Raw genomic sequence first — 20,921 nt, 5'->3', positions numbered from 1 at the left:
AGTAGACAGGAGTGTCTACTGCTAGGCGTTGAACCGTGGTCCGTATAAAAGTACTGGACTGACTATCTAGGTTCCAGGATCTGTACTCTTCCCTGAGTGAAGAGGACAACAACTAGGTCATCCTTTCGTGACGTCGTACACGCACCAAGTATAATAGCATTGTTCGTACTGGATGACGTGACGAAGTTGGTGTTGAGCACAGGCCTGCACAATGCAATCCTTCGCAAAGGACGTTCAAGAGCGTTGTGAGAAAGACATAGATGCGAGTATTCCACGCTTCAGTCACCAGTTTACGACGCGAGGACACTGTGTTTCAGGTCTGCAATGATGGGAGACGTTGCATGTAAGTGGTGGCTTTTATTTCATCATCTATTCAACACTGTTCCGGGTCAACAAGGTCGTTTCTGTGGCCTTGCCAGGCCTTGTGCTGACGACCTTTCACAATGGCCGAAGCCACTCTTGAGAAGTCACACAGGCTCAGGAAGTGTCTTCTACAACCCCAAGCCATCATCCTCCAATAGATCATCCAATCCTGGATCATCTTGCTCGACGTTCTCCTCCCCATCTTCAAATATTCCGTCCAAGTTCGAATCATCGACCTCAGCACTCTCTCCCACGTCTACCGGTACCATGTCCTCGGCCTTTTTTTTGGACAAATGCAGGATTTTTGTCTGGAATGGCAGACGGTTCCCAGCCCTCCAATAGAGTTTGCTGTTCAGCTGAAAGCTGCAAATGCTGAGCCTTAAGACGTTTTGCCGCCCAATATTCATTGAAGCGTGGCCAATTGGGCCACTTCTTCGTACCCTCGAGACGCTTACAGCGCTTGAGTTCCCACTCGTATATCTTGACGTCTTTTGCAATTCGCTCTTGGAGCGCGGTCTCGGCGGTGGCGGCCTCTTCTTCTAATGAAAGCTCAGAATCAACTTCAGAAGTTGGTGCGACGTCCTGTTCAAGCGAATCTGGTGCCAGAATAGGTCCAGGTGCAGCTCCTGCATCGGTCGCATCATGTGGCTCCTCCCGCCATCTCTTTTTCCGTTCCTTTCTCGCTTCTACTTTCGCGCTAGCATCCGCCTTCTTTCCATTCCGAGTTTGCTTCTCTTCCACATTCGTCATCTTCTTCCACTTCTCATCTTTCCTCTGCTTGGATGCTTGTCTCTCCTCCCACGTTATATGGCTCTTATGCAACTTATTCTCCCGGACCAATTGCTCTATCTTGCTTCTCCACGTCGCAAGAGTTCTCCAGATTGAATTGTTCTTTTTCCTCCTCGTAAGCCCTACTTTGCAGCAGTTCGTTCCGTTGTCCCATGAGTGGTTGCATTTATACATTCCGGTGACTTCGTGCGGGGTGAAGTACTCGAGTTTGTCGAGGGGGTATGGAGGGACCGGGACTTTGTCCAGGCAATGTTTTCTCTGATCTGGTTTGATGGGGTCTTCCGGTGCTGACTGAGTAACAACAGGCAAAGGAGTTCTAGGGGTCTGAGACTTTGGGAGCGGCCTTTGCTGCGTAGCTGGCTTCTGCTCTGCCAGTGGTTGACCAGAAGTGGGTGGTTGAGTCTTGACAGCCACATCTACAAGGGGTATCGTAGATGCAATATTTTCGTGATACCGAGCATAATCAGCGACCATCTTCTGGTCGACTGGATTCTCGGCAGCCTGATCTGCCACTTTCTGGCTCCAGCTCGCCCTGTTTTCAGCAGTGTCTTGCTTGAATCTAGCCGCAAAGTTCACCTCTCGCTTCATCAAGTCTTCTCGGGCGATTACAATACGCTTCCAAAGACTCTGGTACTCTTTGCTAGCTGGACCACACTGGATCATTCCACGTCCTAACGCTACCATAAGAGAGTACGCGCCATAACGTTCAGAGGGGGACAGGGAGCGTAGACGCCATATATCGCGCGGCACGAGCCTATCATATTGAGCACCAAGAACAGTTCCCACAGTGCCTTGCTTGGCGGGAATAGCTGGTATGATCGTGACGGTCTTTCCTTGGAGGTCTGGAAGCGCATCCATGAGCCACTGCTCTTGCTGAGTACGCGACTTTTCTTGCACGGTCTGCACGTTTCCAACGGGAACTCGGGGACTGTGCTGGGTTTCTTTTACCCCTAACAGATGGGGAGCAGCCTGTATGACTGCGATTGGAGCAGTACCATACCGGTATTGACCTTGTACTCTTATGGCTGGTGGCAGAGATGCCGCATGCCGTGGGCCTCCGTAGTGTGGGTAAGTGTCATGAGCAGGTATATGAACTTGGTTCGAAGCTACTCGCTGTTGCTGCTGTTGCTGGAGCGGGAAGTTTGCGGCCATTATAGGCACCATAGGGTGGCTGGACTCGTAGCTTCTTACAGTCTGGGATAGAGGTAGTCCCCGCGCATGCTCAGGCTGCATCGTTGGTGCAGGCTGTTGGACCGTTGTGGGCACTGCGGTTTGGTGTTCTCCATACATAGACGCAGTCTGAGGTATATGTAGTCCCCACACATAGTCAGACTGTATTGCTGGAGCAGGGTGTCGGTTCACGTAAGGTCCATAGACTTGGTATAGATTGCCATAATCCATCTGGGGGGCTGTCGGAGGCTGTAACGGGGAGCGGAAACCGTACTGTTGGTTGTTACTGAAGCTATTTGGAGGAAGCGCATATCCTGGGTTGATCTTCTGTGGGATGAATGGGTGAGCACACGGCGGGCTCGGGTACGCGGGATTGCCAGAGGATGATGACGGCGGCCTGGGAGTGTAGAATCGGGGCACTTGAGCGTTACTACTCACGTCGCTGGATTGTTCAGGCGGCGTCCGGAGTCCGTATTGACGTTGTCGCTTTGACGGCTCGGTTGGTTCTTCTTCGTACGCGCGCTTCGATGGGCGCGATTTCGGCGCGGGTGTGAATGGTAGCTGAGACATGACAGTATAACTGCCTTTCTATGATTATGACGTGCTTTTGTTGATCAAGTACTTTTGGAAGCTCGCGAGTTCGTGATCGAAATGTTGAGCGTAGCAGTAGATAGGTAGAGGAGAGATTTAGAGGCTGTGGTATCGCCGGGAGACCAGACCCACCGTTAAGACCAGCTAACACGTGATTAATTCCGTCACTATTGTTCTGAATACGTAACAATGCTGGCAAAACGCACTTACGGTCACTCGCGAGCGGCAAGTGCTGTGTTCCTTTCACTTTCACTTCGCCCATGCTACCTTTTCGTAGGGACATGGCGGTCTACTGAGAAGCCTGTGTTGATTGGTAGGCATGCTTGATTGATGGTAATGTAGGAGAAGGGTATCAGTACTATTGTTCACATCGACAGGCCTTATAACCAAAAATGTCGTGTTGCTTACCACGTACATGAAAGCTTGTATTGATGAAACTAAATTACATATCTAGACTGGAGGTATACGTTGTCTTCTATACTACGTATCTGTTGACACAGAACACTGTCTATGCAGCAACTCGATACAGATCTTCCCTAGTCAAGTTGAGAGTCCGCAACTGCAGAATGAATTGCCTTGGGGTTGAAGCTTGTGGTCGCGCGTGTAGTTGATTGTTGTCACAGTCGTAACGGCGTCGAGACTGGCGGCTGGGGCCAGCGATCAAGAGTATGGAAGAGTGGTGGACAAGCGGTGGCGTGAACAAATCTCAGGATGGAGTCCCGATTTATACGCATACACCCGCCTGTAGTGAAAGACCTATCCCTTCCCCCCTGCACGCACATGAGCATTCACTTCACCTCTCCCACCGTCTCGACCCCACGAACAAGAAAACCAACGACCGCTCACCGCATTCACTTGTGACATAATACGATTAAACATTGACCAGCCCGAGCACACCACCTATCTATGTATATATATATGCTCCTTTCAATTGCCATTGACGCCACTTCATGAAACTTCGTTGATGACTGCTTCAGAAAAACAATGAATACGCTGATTCCGAAGAAACCCAGATTTGTTTGTAAATGCAAGAGAAATTGTTGCGAAAATGGGTTCTTTCATTACCTCAACGGCGACCCCACCCTCCCACTCCCCTCCACCGGCGTCTCGCCCGTCGTAACACGTATACTGGGTAATCTCTCCAGATTCAGATTCAGCGCCGGTAACTGCGGCGCCCTCGTATTGATCGGACTTTCGTAATTTGGGGGATCTTCGTACGCAGGCGCATCTTCCCCTGGCACCTGTCCATTGCTTCCACTCCCGCTATAACTCCTCTCCGGATTCAACGACACAACCTCAAACCCCTCCGTATTTGGACTAGGGCCAGGACTAGGGCCAGTTGATATGGAATGTGAGCGCGACGCATCCGCAAAGTCGTAATCGTCGGACCCGCGGGATTCCACAGATTGCGCAAGAGATGTAACGGAGAGGCCGCGGGCGTGGGCGTCGCGACCGCGGGATTGACCGGAAAAGGAGGCGGCGGAGTCGAGGAGGGGTCTGTTGTCGCTTTCGGAGGAGTTGGCTCTTAGGCGCGTGCCGTCGTGGCGCGCGACGCCCAAATCGCCATATGCAACAGCTGACACCCGTCTGTCGCGGCTTCGGGTCCGGGCTTGGTGCTCAGCGATGAGCATCTGGGAGACGGAGAGGTCGGCGGCTTCTTCAGCACGGCGCCGTATGTCGGCTAGGGCCTGTACGTCGCCTCGTGCGCGGGCTTCTCGTCGGGCTTGCCGGCGGGCTTCGCGGTCGGTGGCTTCGATGCGGCGGGCGAGCCGGATTTGATACAAGGATTCCATTTCTTCTTCTCGTTGGCGCTCTTCTTCGTCGACGGTTTCGGGGAGCTCGAGGACTGTGTCTACGCCGCCGCGTTCGCCTTCGCGGGCGAGGACGCGCTCGTTTTCTCGTGCAGCAGACGAGTAGGCGGGGAGTGTCATGACGCTGCGGACGGATGTGTTTCTGTCGACGCCGGCACCGGTTGTGTTATTTATTTGCCGCTCTGGGTCCGCTGCTGCTGCTCCGCTCATCTCACCACTCGCTCTGCTGGTGCTCCCCCGGTATTCGGTATCCTGTAGACTGGTCGAGTAGTCATTTCGGCGCGGGCGCTTGCGGAAGGCTTTCCACGAGAATAACGAGGGGAGTTTGTCGTTGGACGACTGTTGTGCCTTCTTTGCGGCGCGGTACGGGGCGCGGAACTTGAGCGTCGAGAAGTATGTGATGATGAGTATGGCGAGGATGGCGACGGCGATGATTCCGACCTGGGCAATGCAAGGTTAGCCAGTGCGTAGGTAAGAGTATGGACGATGGCGTAAACTTACTACGACAAAGGTCCTGCCCTGCTTGGAGATCTCTCTCCTCTCGAGGGCGCCGTCCCTTGCATGCCGCGCGGGTAACAACATGGCACCCAGACAACCATGCACCGGGCCCGTCCAAACGTGGAATGCGTTGACCAGAGCGTGTCACCGGAGTCTTGTTTTCACAATGAGATCACTTGTTTGGAGAAGTGTGGATCGCCCAGGCTGTCAAAGGCCCGCCTTCTTGGTTCTGTTTGGCACTAGGGAGCTGTCGAACCGTTGTGTCTCGCGAAACGTTAATACAAGCGGCGGGAAGCGATGTCGTGGATGCGGTTAGGATATTGAGGGTTAATGGTGTATAGTTTGGCAATTACGGAACGACCGAACAACAATGGGGGGAGAGCCGCGAGTAATGGTTTGGCTGCGTCTGCGCCCGGAACTTGGTCTTGGCAAGCTGGCTGAGTGTTGATGCGGTTGCCGGGATGGGAGCTGTGACCAGGAGTGTGGCTGGGGCTGCACAACGGGATTGGAAGATTGCAGTACGATGCAGGACGATGCAGTATAGCAGTACTGGAGCATCTTGAATCTCACATCTTCTCAACAGTTATGCAAGATGACCACTAGGTAGCGGTGACACTAACAGCATGCCTCAACGCTCATGTCATCTCCAAAACCTGCTGCTATTTTAGGCGCCATCTCCCAGATTCCAGGCTACACTAGCGCCGGCTTCTGATTGGCGCTCCTACTGCAGGATGATCGCATTCACATGTTTGATCTACAAGCCGTGGCACAGACAGACAAACGCTGGTCGCAATAGTGGTCGTGGATAAACTTCGAAATGGTAGATATGCTTTTATAAATCGTACAAATGACTACGCTGGCTAAGATACTTCCAAGATAGATACAAGAACTGGCAAAACAGAGGTATGCAAGTACTAAAACTTCTTATCCAACTTTTTCAAGAAACTGCCAATCCCCTTCTCCACTTTATCTACCCGCTTTCCGATGTTGGAGTTGCGTTGCGGTGCGTTGGGGTTCTCGTGGTTTTCCACTGAGGCTTCACTCTCCGTCGGCCTGTATAGCTGCTGATGTAGGTTCTGTCCCTGAGGTGGAGTGCCTGTGCTACCGTACTGGTATTGTGCGTAACCAGGAGAAGCCATTGGCTGGTATTGCTGGGGAGGGAATCCGGGAGATGGTAAAGCAGAATGCGCGGGAGGTGATTGGGGAGCAGGAGGGAAGCCAGGCGAGGATGGGTAGTTGGCGTACTGGTGGACTGGTGCTGTAGATGTTCGCTTCATGGCTGGCGGTGGTGGGGTGTGGCCGTTGTATTGGCCTGGGGGAGGGGCAGACGGGGGTGGTGCGAAGGATGGCGGACTTTGCGATGCACTCGGTGGGCCTGTGAAGCCCTGGCCGGGCGCTGGTGGGCCTGGGAAGTATGCCCCTGATGTCGGCTGAGGCGCGAACGAGGCTTGTAATGGGTTGCCGTATTGTACTGCATGTTGATCGTGAACAGCGGCAGATCCAAGTCCCGTACCATCGTTGGCGTCTGGCGGTGGTGGTGTCTTCTCGCGATGAGCAATTGGCTCAGGCGCGGCTGGAGCAGCTGGGTTGTATGCCATTGGAGCGTAGTTGGGTGGCTGCTCGCTCGGAGGGGGTGATGTAGGGGCGGGCGCTGTGGGAGGACCGGGGAACGACTGTGTTGTGCTAACACTTGGAGTGCGGCTTGTGTGTGAAATGGCTGCGCTCTCCAGCCTTGCGATGACTGGGCTCAGGGCGTCGTTCTTGTGTTCCGAGTGTGTTGGTGTAGCATTGGGGTTGCGCACAATCTGCATCTGGTGTGGTTGCAATACTCTTCGGATAGAGTCGAGGAAGAGGCTCGCATCTTCTGGCGTCCAGAAGTACAAGTCCACCGTGTGTAGCCTGTACATGTATTTGCCCTGGTTCGAAGGATCGGGTGTGGGGAGATGCCATTGCGATGTGTCTTGGTGAGGGCTCGCGCTGCCGTTGTGACTCCGGAAAGCGTCGACGGTGAGGGTGAACAGACATGGGTGTTTGTATGTGTGCTCGATCTTGACTGTGTCAAGTTCTATAGAGCAAGTCAGCTCGTGTTTGATGAAGTAATGTCCCAGCACTCACGGCCAGAAAAGGCATCCTGATTGGGAGTGCCCGCATGGTTCGCTACTTCTATGCGACCGCTCTGGCGCATAGGGTTGTGGTAGAGGTAGACATAGGAGCTTTTGTCGAAGCGATGGTGCGGGGGGGTCTGGGTAGGCGGGGAGATGTAGTAGTGAACGTCTGCGAAGCTATTCACAGTCAGTATAGGTTCAAGATGACCCAAGCTACCACTACTCACAGCGTCAAAAGGGATACTTCTCCCTGCTGCGGAGGCATCGTGTCAGTGTAGGATGGCAGTCTATCAGGCGTCCAAGATATCTCCAAGCCAAGATGTGGGTTATGAGGTCAGCTGTAGTGAAGTAAGACGGAAGTTAGCACGCTCGCAGCAGCATCGAGAGAGCAAAGACATATATAGGGTCGCAAGGCTGTCATCTCAGCTCCCCACGGGTGCAGCCAACAGCTGCGCGCTCTTCTATTTGCGTCGTGCTCGAAGCGCCCACCCGTTAGTGTCGAGTTTAGTAGGCGCCGGCCCAAGCTCTGCCGAATGGCCAGCGGGCAGCTCTGCTCCACCCGTGACTTGCGGACCTCCGAGCCAATCCAGAAATTTGCTGCATCGAGCATCGTCGAGCACGAGCATCCGCCGCCGACGACGCGCAATTGAACCCGGGCCTGCATCGACACCCACTATCGTACACTGTATTCGCGGTCGCTGCATACACACACCGCATCGCGCTCGCCCACCGCCGCAGCCCAGCGAGGGCAGACTCCACGCCCACCTCCGCCAGCATGTCTCTCGTCAACCTCGCCCACGTCTGCTCGCACATGCAGAATGCGTCCAAAGCCCGCCTGGGACTGACGTCAATACCCGTCTCCAAGATGCACGTCAACATCGCGCTGGGCCTGCAGCGCGAAGGCTTCCTCTCCTCCGTCACCCTCGGCGGGCCAACACCACCCAAGCCCTTCCTCCTGCAGACACAGCAAGACCCCGAGCAACACGAGATGATGGCACAGAAGCTGCAGGAAGAGCCATGGCTCGCCTACCCCGTCGACGCACCCGCCGGCACAAAACAAAAGGCACCACTCGGCCAAGAACAAGTCCACGACATACACGTACCCCAGAACCCCGCGCGGAGACGGTTATGGCTCGGCTTGAAGTACTGGCAGAACGAACCTGTCCTGAAGAATATGAAGCTGATATCCAAGCCCACACGGAGGATATGGCTGACGAGCGAGGATCTGGCCAAGATTACACGGACAAGAGAGTCGAGCTATGTGAAGGGTTTGACACGTCCGGGCGAGTGCATGTTCATCACGACGGACCGGGGGATATTGGAGGCGAGGGAATGTGTAGAGCGGCAGTTGGGTGGCATGGCGCTGTGCAGAGTGTGGTAGAGAGAGTGTGTGGCTATGGACTGTAAGACTTTATTGTACCAGTATCATGATGGGGTGGGATTGCATATATGACGCTTGCATAGAGTAACGCGCGACGCATCTGAATATCAAACCCAATTACCATGTATTCTGAGTTCAAGGGACGAATCTTGGTCGAATGCCTTAGTGCGCTGACACGATGGGCTGACTGGAGGGGTGCAAGAACCAAGTTGATGCGAGTCAACGTCACCAATAGTAAACAACGAACATCCTGGTACAAGAGACTTTACAGCACGGTCAGCCTGCTTGTCATCCCACATTGGGCACCAAATTGGCAAATTGTTGTTGTGAACTAAACATTGTTGTAGGACGTGTTTGTTGACATGTCATTCCGCTGTGTCTCATAGCATGGACTAATTCGCGACCAATAGGTCAAATGAAGCAATTATCTACAAAATTCATGCTAATCTCCGTGGCATCCCAGGATATATCCTCGTAACAAACTTTCGTGACCACGTTGCTTGCATCCCAGCATCTCAATTACCAAAAATCAAGGGGGCAATATGTCCAAAGAAATTCGTAAAGATCTGGCCATGGCCTTTTGCCAGATGTTCCCAAACCCCAACTCCAGTACCCGTGATAACCCTCATCATACATCCCTCATGCTCGTCTTAGACGTAGCTGCGGCGGCTCCGGCTGTGGCTCTGGTGAGAGTAGCGGGGGCTGCGAGAGCGGTGGCCGTGACGCGATCGGTGGACTTCGCGCTTAACGACGACACGGTCGTCACGGTGGTGGCGGTGCACAAGGAGAGCCAGGATGGCGGTGATGAAGAAGAAGATGATGTTCCTACGCAGAGGTTAGTTTCGGGGTTGCTTTCGATTTCGACAAGTAGAACACTTACATGATACCGAACGCCCACGAGGCCTTGAGCATGGCGCATTGACGGTTGGTGTCGACTCCGAATCCAGTGCCACTGACAGTGAACACACCCAAATCGGCACTGTAAGAGCCACGCGGGCCCCAGTTCGTGCAATCAGCGTCGGCAATGCCGCGAAGAGCGTAGACGCCTCCGATAAAGGCGCCCATGAAGAGAAGGTCGATAAAGGCAACGAATTTGGCCGAGTGCTTTGCGCGCGTGTAGAGGAAGAGGGTGCCTAGAGCCCATACTGCGCCGAGGACGGATACAATGAAGAGGACGAGGATAGACGTTGGTGTGAGGAGGTTGCGGCTGTTGTACCAATCGACGAACCACGCCAGCATACCCAGCGCGGGTATGAGGGTGATGATCTGGAAGATGCGCCAAAAGATGAAGGACAGTCCGGAAAACGACATGATGGCAGTTGGCAGGGGCCCAAAGGTGCTTCGTGAAAAGAAGAGTTTGCTTTGGTCGGGGCTGTCAGCTGAACCACGGTTGGGTGGTGCCGTGTAACGAAGCAGGTGCGATGCGACCAAGTGAGAGATGCAAGACGACGACAAGGCGCTGAGGAAATGCAGGGCAGCGCGCTTTTAAGATCCCGCAGCGATAACAGACCAGGATGCGTCTTGCTTTGCGATCGGGTTGCAGAATGGTCGCGGTGTTGCGAGGTGACGTATCGTCGACGGAAACCGGGATGTATACTTTAAAGTGGCATGTCTGCTCGGGTGGTGGGTATTGGTGAAGGCGGGGGAGGCTGGTATTGTGTGGCTGGATCGTGCCTTCCTTGTTTCTGGCCAACCACAACACCAAAACACCGCATTCTACGGCTACACCTCAAACACGATATGCTTCGGCGGTAGAACTGGTTTTCGAACTACTCCGCAGTACTAGAATGTGTTCGCATCTGCCATGCTTTGATTTTCGCTGCTCGCTGCTCAATGCGTATTAGTTGCTTCGCGTGGAATCACAACACACACGCCGCAGCTGAGGGTGGGCCTAGACAGCTGTCGGCGCCCAACCCGCTTCCCTCAGCCTAGACGGCACACGGGCGTCGACGTTATTCGTGGATGCTGGGCAGAACCGCCGAGCAAGCGGCCGTTGACAGCCAGCAATCACCTGAGATTCGACCCGACCAAACGTCTTTGCGCTCATCACCCAGCGTCCTGGGCCGAGCGCCCCAAACACGAGGGATACCTTGCGTGAATCCGGACGTTATGGAGCAGCACCGCGGAGCACCTAGACGTTCAAATCTCACGCCGCTCGCCTGTGCCGCACTTCCTTTGCATCGACGCCTGCGCCTAAGGATTGTTTTTCATTTCCTGCTGCATGGTGATGGGATGCGCTGACCGCCCAGAAGCACAAGAATCAGCCGGACTTATCACAGACTGCCATTCTCTGCTATCCAAGCCATTACACTGGGGTCGCTATTGGTCTCTCCACACGCACGATGCACCTCGTCCGCAATAGGGACTGCCATTGTGCTGGGCTGTTCGCTTCGCGGATCAACCTGCAGCGACTCGGTAGGATCAGTTCCTTATCAGCAGCCAGACCGCTTTCGATCACTGCTTACTGCCCTGTGCTCCACATCCTGTACGGCGGGACGAGCGGACATGGATTTTCGAGAATAGGTTCAATATATACAACACCGTACCGCTCAGCTGTCACCCTTTTTACCCCTCGCGTTTCCTTTATGCGCCTGGTGATTCTCATGTCAATTCGATTCTGTACATTTTGATGCCATTGCACACTCTCTCAGCCGTTTGTTTCTGATCAAGTACGACCACGTCTTCGGCCGGCGCATCTCGTTTCTTTCGTTTCTAGGTTCATGCGGCAAAAATAGCATTTACCGGAATAATCGAGCAAGCGAACCGCAATATACATCAAACCAGATTACACTACCACCTGCCGATTTCTTAGTCTTTCGAAGCCTAGTAAAGTGGTCGATAGCCCCTCAGGTGTATCTGAAATATCAAGCGACGTTGTGGCCTGAACAATACATTCAGTTGGTCGCCAATCCATATCTTGTCGTCGACTCCAAGAGGACATGTCGGCACGAGGCGCTCGCAGTCGCAAGGTACAACAGAAAGAAGTTGAGAAAAAGGAAAAGAAAGTTGCTGTAAAAGGAAAGGTCCCGGAAACCACACATGAAAGCCGAGATGCGTTTGCGGAATGGCGCCCACCACCAAATTCCAGCAATTCGAGAAGTGGCATAACACGTTCCTTCACAGTATCCAGCAACAACAGTCATACCACATCTCGGAGTAGTTCTACGCACGATGGGGGCAATAGTAGCAGACCACGACTAGCCACCCTTCCGTCTGACGTCTCTTCTGGATCCCGACCTCCACCAACGAAGTCATCAAAGGCGGAGTCAGTCTCGGACACTTCTATGAAAGACAAGGAGAAGACAAAATATCAGGCGAAGGGCAAAGACACGAAGGCGCCTCGTGGTAGAGGTGGGGGGGTACCGATCAAGAAAACCGTCGCGCCGTCACCAGGCCCTCCTGTCTTCAGATCTGAATCATCGGCGGCTTCCTACACCGTACCACATGACCAGAAAACATGGTTGAACTTCAAGATATGGGCAGATGGAAGAGAAGAAATGCGTCCGTACGCTGGGTTTGACTATGATGAAGACATGCAACATGGCAGCGTACTCATATACTTCAAAGAAGAGCAAGCAGATGAGGACCGCCCAATCCCCTCGATTAGGGCAGACCTAGAAGTCCTCCAAAACTCCGGGTCTACTTGGCTGAGCAACGCCCTGCTGTATAGTCTCATAGATGATAACGACGTGGATGACTGGGCTCTTTCGGAAACGACAAGCTCACCATCTCAGCCTTTCTCGCCCAATTTCCCACAGCCTGCACAACGGCGAATGCTAGGACCCACATCACCCGGTGGACGGTCACCACCGCCTTTCGATATCGATCAATCACATACCAGCATAGATTCTCGGGCAACTTCTAGGGCTTATCATCCATCCGAGACCTCTTACGGACGCCTACCTAACTCCCCGCCTCCTTTCCAGCAAGGCTTCCAACGCAATCCAACGCACGAAATATGGTTTACTGCGCCTGACAACGTCAAGACACCACAGGCACAGAGACTGCACCATGTTGCTATCCGTAATTTTCTGGCCATGTTGCATGGCAAGCCCATAGTCGGATCAGACGTGTATGATATGCTGAGTACGCTTCAGCCTCAAATACACGTCATGTACGATCTTGACACAGACACACGATCTGGAATGACAGCCAGAGAACGAAGCGTACAAATGATTGTGGAATATCTTGGCCGATATGGAATCGACGACCTGCGCAACAACATCCGACGAGCTCTTGGGCTTCTGGCTTGGGCAGAACAGGATGGCGTCAGGTGGCGGCAGGGCTACCTCGAAAGCTTTGTCCATCTAGCTGGTGTTATGACGCCAGAAATTGAGGATCATCCAGATTTCAAGCGTGTGTCAGTAGTCACGAGACGGAATCTTGGATTAGCTGCGAAAACACTGCAGTTGCGCGTCATGGAAGCAGAGGAGAAGCTGTCCACGTTTGATTTCGGTGATCTCTGGGAAGACAAATTGAAGACTGCGAACAGTCCAGTCTATCAGAGCTATCAATCGTTTCGCCAGTTCCTTATTGGACATTTCACACGCATCTACGGCAACTGGCCGCCGACTTCCGACAAGACGTGGCTTAATCGCAAGGTTGTGAATGCAATGCAAGAGGACTTTGGTTCGCTATATGACTACTTCGTTGATAGGGAGGTAATATGGAATCCTCGAGAAGAGCGGGCATCTCGTAAGTGGGAGATGGCTCACCGGAAGAACGACAACTTCAGGGCAGATCTGCCAGAGCTGGGAATGACAGATATGCTGGTCACCTATGACGCGAAGAATGGGTATGCACATATTCCGCATCCATATCCATTACTTCCAAGAGAAGTGCCAAAGACGAGTAGAGACAAGGAGAAGAAGAGCTTTTTCTCGTCGCTGAAGAAGGATAAGCCAAAAGATGCCACGAAAGATGCAAAAGCGCAACTACAGCTCTCTATTATCTTCAGCGATGCGACCAATATTGAGAAACTGGACGTCAACTTCAATGGTAATTGACACGATACTGCCCTATGATGACACGCACTGACATCTCTTAGGATCCACACTCATCGACAAGTTCGAGCAATTCGAGCTTACCACCGACCTGAAACAGATGTCACCACGTGAAGCACGTCTCGGGCGATGGGTACTCCTCTACGGTATACTACAAGTCCTATCAACCCTATCCGTCGACGTCCAAGGCCTCAAACACACCGACGGCGTCCGCTACTTCCTCAACACCGACCTGAAGCGCATGCCCGAGTGGGTAAGCAATGGCCAAATTGAGCATCTCGAAGCCCGTCAACAACGATCCTGGTGCTGGCAGCGCGCCTGGGACCCCATGCCCGCGCAATCCGCGCCTGTAGAACTCGAAGCCACATCAACCAACACGAACGAGCGTACGAACCACCACAACCACGAAGAAACTCGCCACGCCGAGATATCCGCTCACAATTTCCCCAGTCCACCGCCCCAACACGCACTTCCACCACCCCCACCGACCGCAGTATCGCACAATCTCGACGGCGCAACACTAATGCAAAACGACATCCGTCGTCTCGGCGAGAAAATTAATAACCTCTCCCTCTCCCACAATGCAGGCGTGCATTTCCGACAAGAATTCGAGCGGCGGCGCGAAAACGAAAAGGTCATTCAAGATGAATTCCACGACCGGAAACCACGCTTACAAGGCGAGACCTTTGGACCGAGGGCAGCCCGCGATCAAGTCATCAACAACGGCCATAACATCACCAGCATCAACAGAAATGACACATACTCCTCACCCCGCCTAGACTCCCTCTCTTTACCCCCTATCTCACACACGCACCCAACATCCCGCCCCCGTTCCCGGGACCGCAACCGCGACCACCCCTCCCAACGAAGCAACTCCCGCATGGACGCCACTTTCCTGCTCACAGACTCGGATTACTCGACCCCCAGCCACCATACCAACGACTTCATAGACCGGCAACAAGCTTCGCTCCTCCCACCACCACCACTATCCCTAAATCCGAACACACGTAGTCATACAACTAGTCTAAACACGGATCTAGGCAGCTACCCCTTCAGTGGCGGGGAGAATGAGAGTGAGAGTGAGATGCAGTGGCCGGTTCCGCCGGGGTATAATGAGAGTATGAGGGGCGGGGATAGGGATAGGGAGAGTACGGTTTTGGGTGATGGGTATCGGGTTATGAATTTTGAAGACGAGGATTTTGGGGGGAGAGATGGTGGGAGGAATTCGAATGCGAATGCGGCTGTGAGGAGAGCTGCGAGACGGGTGAGGGAGAGGGGTACGTGGGATACTTGAGACTGGGATTGGGTCGGAGACACTGTGGTTTAGGATGGACCAGGGGGCTGTAAGGTTTGAGTTTGGTGGAAAGAAAGGAAAGTTTGGCATGGTATCGCATGGACTTGGTTGGGCCTTTCGTGTTTGGATATACCCTTTTTGCTTTCGTTTGTGTTATTCTATCAATGGGTTAGGAGATGGAACAAAACTAAAAGGTCGTGTGTGGGAAAAAGGCTGCATAATGGTGAGAATCTAATAGTTCATTCGGATCATGGAATCTAGCTACGGTCTTCGTCAAGAGTTCCCAAACATAAATTTCGTGATCATGTACGCAATAAAACAATCCAAGCACAAAGTTGCGAAACAACTATTCAGATAGCATGATCTTTTAGGTGAGACTGTTCGCGTCAAGGCATGCCAGACACATGCGCAACCCCTATTTCTCCATCAAATTCTTCACCCATCCCGGCACAGCCGGTCTCTTCTCCCAGCCCTCCTTCCAACTCTCCCTCCACCCCTCTTTGCTCGCCGGCATAGCAAACACGGCCGTAACAAACCACGCCGTCTCCCCCTTCTTAATATCCTTTTGCAGAACCGGCAACACGGTCCTACTCTCCTGAAGATTACTATTCGCATCCGCCAGGATAACGCTTCCCTCGCGCTTTGTCTGATAAACATCCGCAATACCCACAGCACCTGTACGAGGCGAAGCCGCAAACGCAGACGAAGAGTCTGAAGCGCCGCCCTCGGGGATGGAGGTGTCTAGTGTACGAAGCGTACCGTTCCATTCGGTGAGGAGGCGACCGTCTGATTCGCGGGCGCCGTACACGGCCCACGCACCCTCTGCGCTCTTGATATCGCGGCCAGATGTCACGCGGTGGATGCGGAGATGCCAGTTCGGTGTGTCTTCCGCGGGCGGCACCAAATACGACGTGATCTCCACATCACTCCACGGCTTCATACTCGACACCAAAACCGGCACGCCATCGAAGTTTTCAATCTGCGAGTCCCCATTGAGCGCTCTCCGCATCTTCCACAGCTCGCCCCCGTCGTCGGAGAAGGCGAGTTGGGACTCTGGTACGAACTGCTCGAGTTCCTGGTAGCCGGTGGAAACAGAGTAGGCAAAGGCGGCGCTGTAGGCGAATTTTCCGTATTTCGCGTTGCTGTTCTTGATGGCGTAGTGGCAGGATTGGCCAGAGGAAAGCATGAAGCTGTGGCCGCCTGAGCGGCACACGATCTGACGGGGATGAGGTAGCGAGCGTACAACGCGCGTGTTGGCATAAGGATGGGGTTCTTCTTTTGCGGACCAGAAGGGGTGGGATTCAGGGACTGCGAGACAGGCGAAGGCGAGCATGCACCAGTAGGGGCTTTGGGGCGAGTTGTAGTTCTCCGCAAGGTAGTAGTTGGGGTACGAGTAGCCTACCGTGAGCATGCCGTTGGATTGAAAAATGTCGTGTTGCGTTGTCCACCACCGTAGGTTGCGCATCCAGATTCCTTTTACAACGCCCCAGGAGAGGGGGGCGGGAAGTTCGAGGTCTGCATAGGCGATTGCGCCCCAGAAGGCGACCATGGCCCAGCGGTATGTTAGTGAGCGGCCGAAGGTGATGGCCCGGCCTTCGGGGTCGAAGAAGTGGACGAAGTCCTGGGCGTACATGCGTGCGCGCTCTTTGTATTCCTCAGCTTGCTCTGGGTCGATGTCTGCGGCAAGTTTGGAGTAGAGAAGTTGTAGGTATTGGATTGCAAAGGAGCCTGAGTAATAGTCCATCTGACGGTAGGTATCAGGTCCGTCGTTGGACCAGCCGTCACCACGGTAATACGTGTTGAGTTGTTTGATGTCCTTTTCCAGCTGCTCTTTCGACCACTTAGCACCGTTCCTCTCGAGTCCCAGATTGGCGAAGACGCGGAACCAAAGCCTGACAAAATGTTAATATCACATCTTACGACAAATGACAGGGCAGATGTAAAGAAATCAAGGGGCCATCATACCAGTTCGTATCCGGCATCTTCTTATCATTCATACTCCCCAACCACGTCTCTACATTCTTCTTCTGCCTCTCCGTCAACGGATCCCAAAACTCTTTATTCGCAACCGCAAGCGTAAACCCAATCGGACACGTCTCCACCATCCTCTGATCCGTATCCTCCATATACCCCCAAAACTCCGGATTTTCAGGGTCCGTCCCAGAGATTAGACCTTGAACAAACTTGTCCGTTGCAGCATACTTGTTACCACCAGCTAGCAGAGGCGCAAGACCCCATAGTGGGCGAGCGAAGCCTTCGACCTGCGCACCCGTCTCGTCGAAACGTGTTCCTGTGCTGCCTACTTTGATCAAAGCATTGTTGGGTGAGAAACCCGGAATGAGGGGATCGAGCAGTGAGCCCACGGCGGCAACGACATCGTCACGCGTCTTGAGCAGATTCGTGGAGAAAGGATGGAGGTCGAACGCGCGATTGGCGTTTGCTGTCTTCGCCGTCATGCTTCCGGTGCTCTAACGATATTTGCTTCTGCAAGTGGCTGACTGCAGTACGTGACCACCACTGACGGTGAATATCCAACGCCAACTTCCGTCTTCCGGTATCTCCGCTGCGCGGACGATTATGTTCAGGCCGCTTGGCGATGAGTTTGCTAGATGTACGATGCTGGTGGATGCGTATTGGTGGTGTTAAGCGCAGCCGATGAATGCCCAGGAGCCCAGAACCCCAAGACGGTAGAACAAGATGCAGGCAGCGGATTGGGCGTACTGAGGCGAAAGGCTTGACTCCAGTTCGGTATTCGATTTCGCCGTCGTCGAGCACAATCCCCAGACACACGTTATCGAATAGACTTTCTAATGTTTGACGTTGTTGCTGTCGTCCGTGGGGTTGTGTGAGTTTAAGTGACGAATGCAACGTATTGGTGATGCGCAACCTCGGTGCAAGATCGTACCAACACAACCCCGAACCCTCTCTCATCAGCCTGAACACAATACAAAGTAGACAAGTAGACCAGCACCCCACGACCAAATTCGACAGGCCACAGACGTCCATAACCGTCCCTCTCCACAAGTCATCCACAATGCCTCTCCATCGACCCATCACGCGTCGGCGCGGCCGTGGGGCATCCCTCGCCCCGACCCCATCGCAGGTCTAATACGCGGATAAATAGCCACAACAACCGTAGCGCCTACGCTCAGTGGGGAGAACACATGTGTCGGATTACTCACCTTGCCCAACGGGGAAAGGTCGCTGGCCGTTGCTTCCCATTCCATGCCCCCGCAAGAAAACGAAGGGACAGCGGGGGTAGACCCCAGACCGTGTCGAACCTGGAGATATTACTCTTGGCGACCCTTTGATATGCAATCCAACTTGCAACGCCACCGAGCAGTCAATTGGACGGAAAAAGCTGCGGACTTGGCACTTCCAAGACGGCCTTTTATACCTCCCACTAATCCCACTGCGAGGTTTCCGCCGAGCCAAGACTGGCTCACTACCAAGCTTCTCTTCGACAGAGTGCGGCGCTCGTCCTGCATCTGCCCCATTGGCCGGAGCCACGAAGGGACGTTCATCTGATGCTCTCGGTACCCTGTCTCGGTGGCTAGCGGCAGCAAAGGGAGCTGTGTGTGGAGAGAAAGAGCAATGTGGAAACGTGGAGTCTGGGGTCTGAGTCCGGGGTGATGGAGGATCGCGATAGCTTGCAGGCCAGCCATGGGGCAAAGACCGCGGTGACGGACCAGGCGAGTTACCCCGTCTTGAGCAGGGAGCTAGTGCTGCGAGGATAGCGCATGGGCCGCTGTACCGTCTGGCGGTTTATATATCATGGGCCATGCACATCCCACTGGGGAACTTTTTGGACCAGCAATCTGCGGAGATCTTCACTCTTCTCTCGCAATTCTCCTCGAACAATCTCTGGTGTGCTGAACACCAGTGTCTGGTCAAGGGACAAGCTTGTGGTTTGATCGTTCGGTCTGTCTGTCGGTATGTGTTCGGTCCTTATGTCCCACAACAGCTTCTCCACCCGTCATACATACATACATACTGACAATAAGATAGATCTATACACCCACCGACACGGTAGCATCTCCCCCACCCATCCGACGTCATGGCAGCCCCATCCACAGGCGCGAAGTTTATTCGCATGATCGTCAAGAACGACTCCATCAAATCCGACCCTCACGAGATCTACGGATGGCGCGCTTTCGCCATGGCGGGTTCCGCCTGTTTCGGTGGCATGTTGTTCGGTTTCGATATCGGAACCATTGGTGGTGTTCTTGAATTGAAGGAGTTCCAAGAGTGAGTCTTACTTCTCCACTTCAATCGTTCCGCGACACTGACAATCCACGCAGCAAATACGATATTACCAACCTTGACAAAGTCGGCAAAGCCAACCTAAACGCCAACATCGCTTCCACCCTTCAAGCCGGATGTTTTGCCGGCTGCTTCATCGCCTCGTGGGTAGCCGACCGCTGGGGCCGCAAGACCGCCCTGCAAATCGCCGGTCTCGTCACCATCGTGGGATGCATCATCCAAGCCGTAGCCATGGGCGCCCTCGCCGCCATGTACGTCGGCCGCTTCGTCGCCGGACTAGGTGTAGGAGGCGCCTCCATGGTCGTCCCTCTTTACATTTCCGAAAACGCACCCCGTGGTATCCGCGGTGGACTTACAGGTCTCTACCAACTCTTCATCGCAACAGGAACCTGCCTCGCCTTCTGGGTCAACTACGGCTCCCTCATGCATCTATCCGGCGGCGCTCAAGTCTACATCGTTCCTCTTGCTCTCCAGGCCCTCCCTGCTGTTCTCCTCGTTGGCTGCATGGCGCTGAACAAGGAATCCCCTCGTTTCCTCGCTAAGCAGGATAAGTGGGAGGAAGCTACTACAGTCCTTGCCCGCATGCGTAACCTACCTCATTCGCACGCCTACGTCCAGGATGAAATCAAGGATATCGCCGATCAGCTTGAACACGAGCGTATGCTCGTCGCGGGTGCGAGTGTTAAGGACCTTCTTAAGGAGATGTTTACTATCCCTGGAAACAGGAAGCGTGCGCTCATTTCTATTGGTCTTATGATCTGCCAGCAAATGACTGGAACAAACGCCATCAACTACTACGCCCCCCAAATTTTCGCCGCCCTCGGTCTCAAGGGTAACTCCGTCAAGCTCTTCGCAACAGGTATCTACGGCATCGTCAAAATGGTCGGCTGCTTCGCCTTCCTCATCTTCGCCGCTGATTCTCTCGGTCGCCGCCGTTCACTCCTCTGGACATCTATTGCCCAGGGAATGGCCATGTTCTACATCGGCATCTATATGCGCGTCGACCCGCCCATCATGGGCGAACCCGTACCGGGAGCCGGATACTTCGCCCTCGTCTGCGTATTCCTCTTCGCTCTATTCTTCCAATTCGGCTGGGGACCCGTATGCTGGATTTACGTCTCTGAAATTCCCGCCGCACGTCTCCGTTCGCTGAACGTTGCCATCGCCGCTGCTACGCAGGTACGTCCTAACCTCCCCTCCGTCCACATAAAAACATATACTAACAACCTTCGCAGTGGCTCTTCAACTTCGTCGTCGCACGCGCAACCCCCAACATGATGGCCACCATGGGCCAAGGCGGCTACGGTACTTTCTTCACCTACGGCGCCTTCTGCTTCACCATGTTCATCTTCGTGTGGTTCCTCATTCCGGAGACCAAGGGCTTGTCGCTCGAGAAGATGGACGACCTCTTCGGTATTACCGAGTTGGTTAAGAACATGGAGGCGGATCGCGAGAACCACGCTGATGACATGGATGCCAAGAATGCGACCGTGGTTAGGGAGGAGAAGGTCGGTCATTAGATGGCTTGACGCTCATCTGATATGATTGTCATTGCTGTTAGTGGATGAGATTAGCTAGCCGGGCTGGGCCGGTGGGATAATGAAGTCATGGGCTTCGTGCCGCTCTTTGCACAGATTCTTTAATTTTTTTCTT

At 53.7% G+C, this 20,921-nt stretch overlaps 8 protein-coding genes across 8 annotated transcripts; 3 read left to right on the top strand and 5 right to left on the bottom strand.

Moving 5' to 3' along the window:
* Positions 1 to 144: 144 nt before the first annotated feature.
* Positions 145 to 3,196, bottom strand: BKA58DRAFT_452459 (uncharacterized protein; the record flags this gene model as incomplete). Its single annotated transcript, XM_046174424.1, has 3 exons — positions 145 to 2,883; positions 2,945 to 3,057; positions 3,124 to 3,196. The coding sequence occupies 3 exons, from the start codon at positions 3,194 to 3,196 to the stop codon at positions 601 to 603; spliced, it is 2,469 nt and encodes an 822-aa protein (XP_046029249.1). The 3' UTR covers positions 145 to 600.
* Positions 3,197 to 3,837: 641 nt separating this feature from the next.
* BKA58DRAFT_95400 (uncharacterized protein) lies at positions 3,838 to 5,427 on the bottom strand. Its single transcript, XM_046176264.1, has 2 exons — positions 5,226 to 5,427; positions 3,838 to 5,165 (listed from the first exon to the last, which is right to left on the bottom strand). The coding sequence occupies exons 1-2, from the start codon at positions 5,304 to 5,306 to the stop codon at positions 3,975 to 3,977; spliced, it is 1,272 nt and encodes a 423-aa protein (XP_046029248.1). The 5' UTR covers positions 5,307 to 5,427; the 3' UTR covers positions 3,838 to 3,974.
* Positions 5,428 to 5,851: 424 nt separating this feature from the next.
* Positions 5,852 to 7,690, bottom strand: BKA58DRAFT_95373 (uncharacterized protein). Its single transcript, XM_046176263.1, has 3 exons — positions 7,555 to 7,690; positions 7,338 to 7,504; positions 5,852 to 7,287 (listed from the first exon to the last, which is right to left on the bottom strand). Exons 1-3 carry the CDS (start codon positions 7,590 to 7,592, stop codon positions 6,137 to 6,139), a joined length of 1,356 nt encoding a protein of 451 aa, XP_046029247.1. The 5' UTR covers positions 7,593 to 7,690; the 3' UTR covers positions 5,852 to 6,136.
* Positions 7,691 to 8,102: 412 nt separating this feature from the next.
* BKA58DRAFT_398472 (ribosomal protein S8) lies at positions 8,103 to 8,708 on the top strand (the record flags this gene model as incomplete). Its single annotated transcript, XM_046171487.1, has 1 exon — positions 8,103 to 8,708. The coding sequence occupies one exon, from the start codon at positions 8,103 to 8,105 to the stop codon at positions 8,706 to 8,708; it is 606 nt and encodes a 201-aa protein (XP_046029246.1).
* Positions 8,709 to 8,986: 278 nt separating this feature from the next.
* Positions 8,987 to 10,503, bottom strand: BKA58DRAFT_466102 (uncharacterized protein). The gene is made up of 2 exons (XM_046174991.1): positions 9,589 to 10,503; positions 8,987 to 9,533 (listed from the first exon to the last, which is right to left on the bottom strand). Exons 1-2 carry the CDS (start codon positions 10,017 to 10,019, stop codon positions 9,359 to 9,361), a joined length of 606 nt encoding a protein of 201 aa, XP_046029245.1. The 5' UTR covers positions 10,020 to 10,503; the 3' UTR covers positions 8,987 to 9,358.
* A 990-nt stretch (positions 10,504 to 11,493) lies between these two features.
* Positions 11,494 to 15,213, top strand: BKA58DRAFT_95423 (uncharacterized protein). Its single transcript, XM_046176266.1, has 2 exons — positions 11,494 to 13,706; positions 13,756 to 15,213. The coding sequence occupies exons 1-2, from the start codon at positions 11,648 to 11,650 to the stop codon at positions 15,003 to 15,005; spliced, it is 3,309 nt and encodes a 1,102-aa protein (XP_046029244.1). The 5' UTR covers positions 11,494 to 11,647; the 3' UTR covers positions 15,006 to 15,213.
* Positions 15,214 to 15,257: 44 nt separating this feature from the next.
* Positions 15,258 to 17,878, bottom strand: BKA58DRAFT_95427 (uncharacterized protein). Its single transcript, XM_046176267.1, has 2 exons — positions 16,971 to 17,878; positions 15,258 to 16,897 (listed from the first exon to the last, which is right to left on the bottom strand). Exons 1-2 carry the CDS (start codon positions 17,459 to 17,461, stop codon positions 15,421 to 15,423), a joined length of 1,968 nt encoding a protein of 655 aa, XP_046029243.1. The 5' UTR covers positions 17,462 to 17,878; the 3' UTR covers positions 15,258 to 15,420.
* Positions 17,879 to 18,829: 951 nt separating this feature from the next.
* Positions 18,830 to 20,903, top strand: BKA58DRAFT_95417 (quinate permease). The gene is made up of 4 exons (XM_046176265.1): positions 18,830 to 18,938; positions 19,014 to 19,253; positions 19,307 to 20,447; positions 20,504 to 20,903. Exons 2-4 carry the CDS (start codon positions 19,063 to 19,065, stop codon positions 20,786 to 20,788), a joined length of 1,617 nt encoding a protein of 538 aa, XP_046029242.1. The 5' UTR covers positions 18,830 to 18,938; positions 19,014 to 19,062; the 3' UTR covers positions 20,789 to 20,903.
* The last annotated feature ends 18 nt before the right edge of the window (positions 20,904 to 20,921 follow it).

This window comes from Alternaria rosae, assembly GCF_020736505.1.
Source record: "Alternaria rosae strain MPI-PUGE-AT-0040 chromosome Unknown BKA58scaffold_2, whole genome shotgun sequence".
Lineage (NCBI taxonomy): Eukaryota > Fungi > Ascomycota > Dothideomycetes > Pleosporales > Pleosporaceae > Alternaria > Alternaria rosae.
The sequence above is the reverse complement of the archived record's forward strand: the minus strand, read 5'-3'. Positions and strand labels throughout refer to the sequence as shown.

Coding starts and splice junctions, on each gene's coding strand:
- BKA58DRAFT_95427 (XM_046176267.1), bottom strand. CDS start 17,461: ATGACGGCGAAGACAGCAAACGCCAATCGCGCGTTCGACCTCCATCCT. Junction 16,898..16,970: donor AAGATGCCGGATACGAACTG/GTATGATGGCCC, acceptor ACATTTTGTCAG/GCTTTGGTTCCGCGTCTTCG.
- BKA58DRAFT_466102 (XM_046174991.1), bottom strand. CDS start 10,019: ATGTCGTTTTCCGGACTGTCCTTCATCTTTTGGCGCATCTTCCAGATC. Junction 9,534..9,588: donor TCGTGGGCGTTCGGTATCAT/GTAAGTGTTCTA, acceptor ACCTCTGCGTAG/GAACATCATCTTCTTCTTCA.
- BKA58DRAFT_95417 (XM_046176265.1), top strand. CDS start 19,063: ATGGCAGCCCCATCCACAGGCGCGAAGTTTATTCGCATGATCGTCAAG. Junction 19,254..19,306: donor GAATTGAAGGAGTTCCAAGA/GTGAGTCTTACT, acceptor CAATCCACGCAG/CAAATACGATATTACCAACC. Junction 20,448..20,503: donor CCATCGCCGCTGCTACGCAG/GTACGTCCTAAC, acceptor CAACCTTCGCAG/TGGCTCTTCAACTTCGTCGT.
- BKA58DRAFT_95400 (XM_046176264.1), bottom strand. CDS start 5,306: ATGTTGTTACCCGCGCGGCATGCAAGGGACGGCGCCCTCGAGAGGAGA. Junction 5,166..5,225: donor AGGGCAGGACCTTTGTCGTA/GTAAGTTTACGC, acceptor TGCATTGCCCAG/GTCGGAATCATCGCCGTCGC.
- BKA58DRAFT_95423 (XM_046176266.1), top strand. CDS start 11,648: ATGTCGGCACGAGGCGCTCGCAGTCGCAAGGTACAACAGAAAGAAGTT. Junction 13,707..13,755: donor ACTGGACGTCAACTTCAATG/GTAATTGACACG, acceptor GACATCTCTTAG/GATCCACACTCATCGACAAG.
- BKA58DRAFT_95373 (XM_046176263.1), bottom strand. CDS start 7,592: ATGCCTCCGCAGCAGGGAGAAGTATCCCTTTTGACGCT. Junction 7,505..7,554: donor GAAGTATCCCTTTTGACGCT/GTGAGTAGTGGT, acceptor GACTGTGAATAG/CTTCGCAGACGTTCACTACT. Junction 7,288..7,337: donor TCAGGATGCCTTTTCTGGCC/GTGAGTGCTGGG, acceptor CTTGCTCTATAG/AACTTGACACAGTCAAGATC.